Genomic DNA, 9,675 nt, shown 5'->3' on the forward strand with positions numbered 1-9,675 from the left:
GATAAATGCGGTGTATATGATGAATGCACTGTATACGTTGTATACGGTGTATATGGTGTATATGCTGTATAGGGTGTTTATTGTATATATGGTGTATATGTGCACTTCTTTATGTTTTGTGATGTTTACTGCTGTGGTTGTTTTTCCTGCAGTTGTTTCCTACAAAGAAAACAGTTTAGCACACTGGGCGACACACTGTATCCAATGCACTATTTGAATATTGAAGCCATTATTTTGGGATCTGTGCAGGGCAGTATATACAGTAAGGAGCCATTAGAGATTCAGCTGACTATAATGCTACCTCGCTGATCTCTAACGGTAGTGCATTTATTTGAATTAATAATTGACAGTAACACCAACAGCCACAGACAATTCTGTTAATCTTAGTCGCAGTTTTACTAAATGTTATGTTCATAGCATTATACTGGCTTATATTGTACTGTATTAAGTTTATACTGACATCCTTTTTACATACAATTACAGCATATATAAAGAAATGTGGATGGATGTATTGTGGGGGTGACGCATAAGACACAGTATACCCACCAATCCAGACACCACTGCACCACTCATTAGTGGTTGTAAATTAATGAAACCCATTTTAAAGGTTTTCCACCACTGTTGAAGCTTAATCATCACTGTGGAGTTCAGAACTCCGTCCTTTTCAGTTTTCTTTACTGTAATCTGTCATCTTGACCTGATGCTCCAGCACGCAGACAGTGAAGAAGAGTTAGCTGCTGACCGGCCACCGTTACAGGCCACCGCTAGCATCAGCAGTTTGGGCTCCAGCATAGGAGAACCTGAAGCTCAGAAGTTCAGCCTGAGCCCCAGCGATGGGGAAGAAGCTCCAGATTCTCCTACAGCAAAGCCCACACTGTTCAAGCAGGATGAAGAAGGAGAGGAAAGTGGGTCAGATGATATTCTGATGGAGGACGACCAGGTAGCGGACTTTGCTAGCTCCATGCTGGCGGCTATCTCCTGCTGGCACTATAGAGCCCGAGCTTTGCTTTCTGCGGGGTTCACAACGGTGAGGCTCTCTTCCGCCGTTGCTGGGATTTTCCTCTCATATCTAACAGATCTGCATCTGGTCTGTAAATCAGCCCTGCTGCATTTCCCCGAGCTAACACGCTGCTGCTGAGAGGAGAACTGACTCAGAGCGCTAACACACCTGGAAACACTGCATGAAGCATCTCATTTTCTGCTTCTGATCTTCCACCTTCCAGTGCACGAGGCTTCCATTCCAGAAATGCTGGAACTGTCTGTCTGTCTAAATGATTCTGTTTAGTAGTTTATAATGTTAAAGGTTTCAAATTAAGAAATTTATCATCTAAGGCTGTTATGATCATGAAACTTTAGCTAAAGATTTTTTGTTATGCAATTGCGATTAACAATTGGCAGCAATTAATGTACAGGCTTAAATAGGCCAAATTAGCTATATAAGTCTCATTACATGTTAGCTATGTTTACTGTAGTTACCCTCACTGTTGAATAATCAGTACTGCGCTCACACACACACGTTTACAGATACACAGAATCATGTGTAGAGTTGAGTGAAGCCTCTTCACCAGAGTGAAAATATAACTCATTCTGCTAGCACCAATGTTAATGCAGTATCAGTAATTTGTAAGGATGTGCTGATATGGAAACTGTAGGTGATATTGTTATTATTTTTATGTACATGTCTGCTGATGCATAAGGAAAAAATGTATAAATTGGGATTAACAGGGACAAACAGTAACACACCATGCACTCTTTAAAAGCATTGATACAATGATTACAAAAATGAGTATATTTCAGTTTTCCAACACTGAGCAGATTGCGATTTTTATGATACTCGTCATACAGCAAAATGCTCATAAACATTTAATAGATAATGAACCCTTAAAACTGTGTACTTTATAAGAAAATGCTCTTAATATCATGAAACACCATCTGACTTTAAACTAAAATACTGATGCAGTATTCACAGTGCAGTCACACTAGCTGTCTGATGTCTAAATTTGTTTAAATTTTACTGTAAACTATGTGGAGTCCAATTTCCTCTGCAGTTCACCTGCTCTGAGATATGAAGCGGCCGTCTAACTGAGACTACACCCTCTAATTAACATTCAAACACAAATAACTAAACTGTAAAAGGCAGATAAATTCTGGCATAATGAATGATATCTGTGATGTCTGTGAGCTCATTTGCATTCAGACACAACTAATCCATCTGGGTTCAGGTGTTTTTCCACCTGACAGTGCAGTTCAGTACGGTTACTGATCCAGGGTCAAGCGTTCTGTAGACATTTTCACTGCACATAAACATGAAGCTCCTGCTTGTTGCTGCTGTTGTTACTTTTGTTCACTGATTACACTGGCGTTCCTTTTGAAATTATGTGACCATCACATAACATCCAGAGAACCCCGCCTACGTTCATGGTTCTGTTATGAGAAACAGACACAGATACTCGAGGAGCGCACTGATACTGTGTTCTGATGAGTAACCGTACTCTACCGCATTGTAATAATGTACATGAATGATCTGTGTGAACTGTGTGGCTTTTTACGCTTCCACAGTCCAGCAGAACTGAACTGGTGTTCTTTGATCAGAAAGAATCATCATCTCTGCACTGACCAATCCTGATAACTTCCTGTGTTCTGTTAGGATGATGACCTCATTCAGAATAACTGCAAAAATGGAAATGTCCTTCCAGCAAGGCAGGACGAGTGTGGTATAAATGAGAACCAGTACAGCACAAAGCAGGTGGGCATTTTTATCTCACAGTGGTCGGCGATACAACAATATAATGATAAAATGCAACACTGAACAGCTGCAGGTTTCAGTAAAAAGAGCTTTAGGAGAGGCTCGTAAGAGGTGTAACTGTAACTGTGTTACTTAGAAATTGAGTGTTAATCGTGATGATGATGCGAGTTTAAGAAGTGTAATTGTTCAGAAATTCTGAATTTAAAATCTTTGTTCATAGCAAAATATAACGATGACGATACATGTCCCGTTAAAATGTCTTCTAGTATTGTTAGATTACATTTGTACTGTGTTGCCCTGCCCCTTTTCTTCATGATTTGTAGTAAAGGACGATTAGGAAAGTTTGCTCTTTCTTTTTTGTTGCAGTTTCTTATTTAGCCTGTCCAGATCTGGAGCCTATTTCTGTATCTCCAGTGTGGCCAGATGAGATCCACTTTGCTGTGTAAAAATCACATCAACACGTCCTTTTCATTTTACCTCCGTGTACTTTTATCCAGTTATGATATGAACCATCGAGCTCAGCTTGGACTCCTTCATCGGCCCAGAGTGAGAGGATGATGCTGGTTTGGGAAACTCCAGCCTCGCAGATCCCTTCATCCTAAGTTTCATTGTTTATCCTCTCACCTGCTGGTCAGCAGTCAGGAGACATGTTTCCGCTTTTGGAACCGTCTACAGATGCAGAAAGTGCTTCTGTTTACACTCGTGTTGAATGTGATCCGTAATCTGGCTTTTCGTGCAGTCAACTAAAATGCGAACGTGATCAGCATGTACATGCGAGATCTAAATGGATTCATAGACACACTGCAGTCATTTGGACTTGCTGATTTATAGTGTTGCACTTGTAAGTGGTAGCGGTAGACAAATAAAGAAAACTGCTGCTTTATTCTGCTTTTCATTGACAAAATATTGTAATACCGCGTTATGTTGCATTCAGGAATGTGTTTTTAAATAGACTTTAAAAACTTGTTTGCATTAATTTGTAAATTTTTTGATTCCTAGACTGCAGAGAGTATTTCACAAATACCCAGTGATGGATCTCACGGGGGTTCCACAGAAGAACTACATTTAAAGTACATGTCTGACACAGAATCTACAGAAATGGAACCACAGGACAGGAACAATCTTAATTTTCTAGGACCAGTAGAGGGTAAGGAGGGCCGAGAGGACTTAAAGGAAGAGGGAGACGAAGGCTCACCTTCACTGCGGCAAGATTTGACTCCAGGAGAGTCCTCAGAAGAAGAGGACATAGTGCATGAAACAGTGTCCAGCAGCATTCTGCCATCTTCTGTGCTGGACAAGGCTAGCGTCATCGCTGAACATTTTGTCAGTAGCACTCAGCGCAGTAGCCTGGCAGCAGATGACGTCCGCCTCCTGGGATGCGCGTCTCCGCGGCTACCCAGCCGGACAGGCAGCAGTCTCAGTCTAACAGAAGGTCATGAGCGTCCATACCACCGGGGAAGCACCTCTTCAGAACAGCAAGGACCTCTGCTGACCCAGGAGGCAGATTTCTCCTTTCTGTCCTCAAGGGAAGATAACCTATTTGATTTAGATCGAGGCATCCACCGGAGAAGGGATTCAACTCTGTCTAAGCAGGATCAGCTGCTTATTGACAAGATCAAGAGCTACTATGAGAATGCAGAACACCAGGATGCAACGTTTAGCCTCAAGCGTAGAGAGAGCCTCACTTATATCCCCAGTGGGCTTGTGAGGAACTCAGTTAGCCGTTTTAACAGTTTTCCCAATAATAACAATCTTGTGGTAGACAAGGTCACTCCTGCATTAGGTCAAGCAAGAGGGTTAACCACGGAAACTTCTTCAGTTACCCCATCTGTGCCCGGGCCCAGTTTAAGTGCCTCTGATACCTTCAGGAACCACCTCATTACCAGTGTATCTACTGATTCCATTGAGTCTGATAAGGCCAGAGATGCAGACCTGTTTGGTTCTGAAGTAGATGGCAATGTGAATCTACAAACTGCTGAAACCAAGCCAGAGAACCTTGAACAAGAGATATTCCGTCCATCATCTGAGATGATCAAGGTCTGGCAGGATATGGAGAGAGAGGTCACCAGGTCCCAGCAAGAGCGCAAGGCCATAAGATCCAGAGAAACGCCTCGATTTAGAGGAGCATGCGCTAGTCTTTCCAGAACAACCCAAAATACAAGTAAAGGTACAGAAGCTCAGGATGGAGATAGCATGATGAAACTTGAAGGCCTCAGCACTATTACAGAGGAATCCTCCTCACCATCACCGGTCAAAGACAAAGGAAAAGGTCTGGGTCGTGCAGTCAGTCTGAATGAAGCGGTCATGTACAGACCGGTGCCAGAAGAATGTAGGTCTCTGAGGGCTCCAGTTCCAAGGATTGTCCAGTTGAGAGCTGAGGCCGAAGGTGAAGAACGCACAGATTCACAGTTGTCAGAAAATGCAGAGAATGTGCAAAATAATGTCATCCATCTGGCACGGAAGTACAGTCAGCGCATCAAGTGCACCCATCTGGTGGTCCAGCAGAGGGGCCGGGATGCAGAGATGATGATTGTCAAGAAGAATTTGACTTCTGTGATGGAGGAAAAGACTGAGAAAGACACTAAAGGTACAGCTGTCAAAAACAATCAACACATTACATTTTCATTGAAACTGTCTGTATACCTATTTTGTGCTGATGCATTCTGCCTGAAAGGTGTCTTATCTTTTGGGCTTTAAAATCTAGAACTTTGATTAGAACTAGGTTCTGAGGTCGGGATAAGACTTAAATAGAGCAGTGACAAAGACATTATTCCACTTATGCAGTTTGGGTGGTACCTTTAAATTACCAGACATCTTCAAATTCAGGCCATAAATCTAGTTTGTAGTTCTGGATTTTGTCTTCACTGGTTCCTCACTGAATTGTTGTTGTTTTTGTTGTTGTTGTTGTTGTTGTAATCGTATTTTTATGGTTATCACGATATGAGTTTTTGTGATAAACACATGGTTAGGTCGGCAATGACCGAACAGATCAAATAACCTCATACACACAGTGCCAGAGAGACATTGTTACATCACAACACAAACCGTTACTGCTTCTCTACACTGGGACTGAACCGGCTTTCTCCAACTTCACCATTCGGCCAAACAGTAACTACAAATCACTGAGATTTTAAAATGTCCACATAACTCAGCTTTAGTGGAAATTCAACTACAAAACACACACTGAGACCTCAAAATGTCGCTATAAATTCAGCTCAAAACGGCTGCAGTAAAGGGGAAACACGCAGCACACAGGCTGCTCAGTCTCTACTGTTTTTCTGCTAGCCAGCTGGGCTACTGAAGCTTGCTACCTTGCGCCCCCCAGAGTCCTTCAAAATAAGAGTTCTGGACCAACTAAGAACACAGTGATTAACTACACTCAACCAATAGCAAAAACAACATTATTTTTAAACTAAATACAACCCGGCGTGTCCGATGCCACAATATTTAATAACTAAACAAACAAATAAAATGACACAAGAATATGTATTTGTTCTTGTGTACCTATACAAAAAATATATATATATACACCGATCAGGCATAACATTCTGACCACCTCCTTGTTTCTACGCTCATTGTCCATTTTATCAGCTCCACTTACTCTATAGGTGCACTTTGTAGTTCTACAGTTACAGACTGTAGTCCATCTGTTTCTCTGCATACTTTGTTAGCCCCCTTTTACCCTGTTCTTCAGTGGTCAGGACCCCCATGGACCCTCAGACAGAGCAGGTTCTATTTGGGTGGTGGGTCATTCTCAGCACTGCAGTAACACTGATGTGGTGGTGGTGTGTTAGTCTGTGTTGTGCTGGTCTGAGTGGATCAGACACAGCAGTGCTGCTGGAGTTTTTAAACACCTCAGTGTCACTGCTGGACCAACCAAAAATATCCAGCCAACAGCGTCCTGTGGGCAGCGTCCTGTGACCACTGATGAAGGACTAGAGGATGACCAACACAAACTGTGCAGCAACAGATGAGCTATCGTCTCTGACTTTACATCTACAAGGTGGACTGACAAGGTAGGAGTGTCTAATAGAGTGGACAGTGAGTGGACACAGTATTTAAAAACTCAGATCCACTCAGACCAGCAGAACATACACTAACACACCACCACCACATCAGTGTTACTGCAGTGCTGAGAATGATCCATCACCCAAATTAACACATCCCAAAAATGTCTGCACTTGAGTTATATCGAGCCAGACAGACATTATTTTAATAGTAATTTATTGCTTTTCATATCTTCACAGTAATATCAGACAGATTTATGGAACATCTCTTTTCATGACAATATCGTGCAGCCCTAGTTGTAACTGATTATCCACCCATTGTCATTACCATTACCAGTGATTACAAAACCCAGGACCAGAAGCTGGATTCAGTGTCTGGATTTGAAGACCTCTGGTTTAGACTCTTTTACCTTTAAAGTGTTTGTTCTTCAGCTCAATTTTAAACATCTAACAAAAAGCTCACCCCTATCTGTATCGTTAGTATAAAAAAACTTATTTATGGCTTCCATATGGTAACCTCCTGTGAATAAAATCACAGTTAAAACACAACCTGCTGCAGTGATCCCAGAAGGGACAGTACAGCAGCTGAGGAAAGAAAGCCTTTGTTCGTGCACAGATGTCAGTTTGTAGAGGGTTTCTCTTTTGGAGAAAGATAGTGAACAATGTCATGGACACCATTTTAAGTATCAAAGTTGTTTTTATGTCTAAAATTCTGGTGTAATTTTAATGCTCCTTTGTGTTAAATATTCACTTATGCAGCATTGTTTGATTTACAGGAAAACCAAACCTGACACTGTCTCTAACTGGACATGACGAGATGATTCCTTTTGACCAGAAGGCCGACTCCACAAGCTCCAACACCAGCAGCAGTGCAAGAGTTTTATCTCCGAAACGTTCGCACTCCAAGAGCCCTTTGAGCCCGTCGTCGGCCGAGGGCTTTGACTGGCCGGACGTGAGTGAGCTGCGCTCAAAATACACCCACAACACCCACAGCGCATCTCTGCAGCTGCCCCCTGCTGGCCGGAGCCGCTCGGTGCCTGAGAGGATGACCGACTGCGGCCCGAGGAGACGCTCCAGCTGCAGCTCAAGCCTGGTTCTCTCCAGTGCTAACACCGAGGCTCCAGCCTACAGAACCCGCTCCAGAAGAGACTGGGAGGACCATCAGGTTCGGATGCACCGAGCTGGCTCTCTGGACCACAAACTCAGCGGACTGCATCTGAGCGATCTACAGGACCTTCAAAATGAGATGGTCAGTAGTGGCTACTACATCTCCGCTCAGGCCACATTACCCAATGAAAAGAAGGTGATTGTTGTAGAGAAGATTTCTGAGACAGCAACTCAAGCTGAAGGGGAGGAACCTTTGAAAGAACCTTCAACTGTAATGGAAATGGACAGTGTGGAAGACCACTATGTGCAGATCCGTTCACCAACGTCTCGGGAGAAGATCTCAATAATGGCTGTTATTGATCGCTGTCGTGCTTATCAGGAATCGGAAGAATACCGACAGAGGGAAGAGTCTGTGTCCCGGTCAGAACAAGCGTCCAAGACAGACAGAAGTAAAGAACCTGATAAAATGTCATCCTCCAGAGAACGGTTAGATGAAGCTCTCAAAAACAGTGTGGATTCTGGGAAAAAGGCTGATGACAGTCAACAGGGTGTTGTAAAGAACCTCAGAGAAAAATTCTTAAACTTGAGATAAAAGGTTATCTTTTCATTCTGGTAGCTTTATTCTTTATATTTGTTTTAGAAGTGTATCACTCTGTTTTAAGGTACACTATTCTTCTGTACAGAAAAGCATAACCAGACTATAGAGGTTAACGGGTTCCTGAAATATACATATATTTTTATGTTGTTTATTTCTGTCAAGCTTATATGTGTGAATGTAGCCTCTGTCAGTAAAACTGCTGTTTGTGATGAATTGCCAGAAATGCCATCATAATTCTCTAAATTAATCTTTCTCAAAGAACATGGATGTGATTCACATTCTCCATTTTAATGCTCCTGTTTTGCCACAGATGAGTAGATTTTTCCATCAAGTGCATCATTCCTTGTTAATTTCTCTTTAAAAATAGTTTTCTCTTGAATATAAGGACAGACCACTTATGTGATAGCACCACTTATACGGAGGACCACTCGCTCGCTTTGGCACCTTCAGTTGCAACACTGAGCTCTAAATCAGTTAACTGTTAATCTTAATCATGATTTATTACAGAAAGTTACAGCTCTTATTGTTCCACTGATTATTTCCTGTGTATAAAAGAACCTCTGTTCTGTAACTGTTTTTATAGGCATTCCAGCAAATGATTATCTGGTAATATATCAATGAAGTTTTGCTTTGACTGTGTCTGTATATATTTTCTCTGTATATGTTTATTTTTCTTTAATCTCTCCAGCACTGAATGTCTTTAATCAGCTGTTTGCACAAATGTAACATGTAAACATCTCTATATTTTCATGTTTCGTAACACTGTATGTTGTGAGTCTTTCTCTCTACACTGTGTTATTTATTAAGATCCTGTAAATGATGATTCCTGTCTGAATTTATGTAAATATATATAAATATATATATATATATATGTGTGTGTGTGTGTGTGTGTTGTGCTTGTTTATCTCATCTGAGTCAGTAGGAAAGTGTTTTAAAAGATGGCAATCTACACTAATAATAATAATTAACTTTACAGTGGAATAATGTTTTTTTGTAGAAGTGTGAGAACCTTTTTTCAGGTTTACAGACCTGAGTAAAGTTTTAGTAAGAACCCTTAAGCTGCTATAGAACCTTCACATTCTGCAATTCTCTTTTTTTAAACATGGTTCTTTAGGAAACCAAAAGTAGTTGATTTATAGGGTTGCTCACATTTCTTTTTTTAAGAGTGATTTTCTATATTTATATCTCAAGCACAGTTTTACAGCTCCCAGATCACC

The 9,675-nt window shown here is 41.5% G+C and overlaps 1 protein-coding gene across 6 annotated transcripts in view; it reads left to right on the top strand.

Annotated features, from left to right (window-relative positions):
• Window positions 1-9,320, top strand: part of LOC118815950 (pleckstrin homology domain-containing family G member 3) — a 44,996-nt gene extending 35,676 nt beyond the window's left edge. For 3 of the 6 annotated variants that reach the window (XM_036582396.1, XM_036582394.1, XM_036582395.1), the window contains 4 exons: window positions 710-1,027; window positions 2,648-2,746; window positions 3,746-5,333; window positions 7,530-9,320. In XM_036582396.1, coding sequence (XP_036438289.1) covers window positions 710-1,027; window positions 2,648-2,746; window positions 3,746-5,333; window positions 7,530-8,452 — 2,928 coding nt within the window. In that variant the 3' untranslated portion in view covers window positions 8,453-9,320. The remainder of the gene's footprint in view (window positions 1-709; window positions 1,028-2,647; window positions 2,747-3,745; window positions 5,334-7,529) is intronic. The other 3 variants (XM_036582399.1, XM_036582397.1, XM_036582400.1) reach the window with 3 other exon arrangements.
• Window positions 9,321-9,675: the final 355 nt, after the last annotated feature.

The sequence above is a fragment of the Colossoma macropomum genome, unplaced genomic scaffold (genome assembly GCF_904425465.1).
Source record: "Colossoma macropomum unplaced genomic scaffold, Colossoma_macropomum, whole genome shotgun sequence".
Taxonomy (NCBI): Eukaryota; Metazoa; Chordata; class Actinopteri; order Characiformes; family Serrasalmidae; genus Colossoma; species Colossoma macropomum.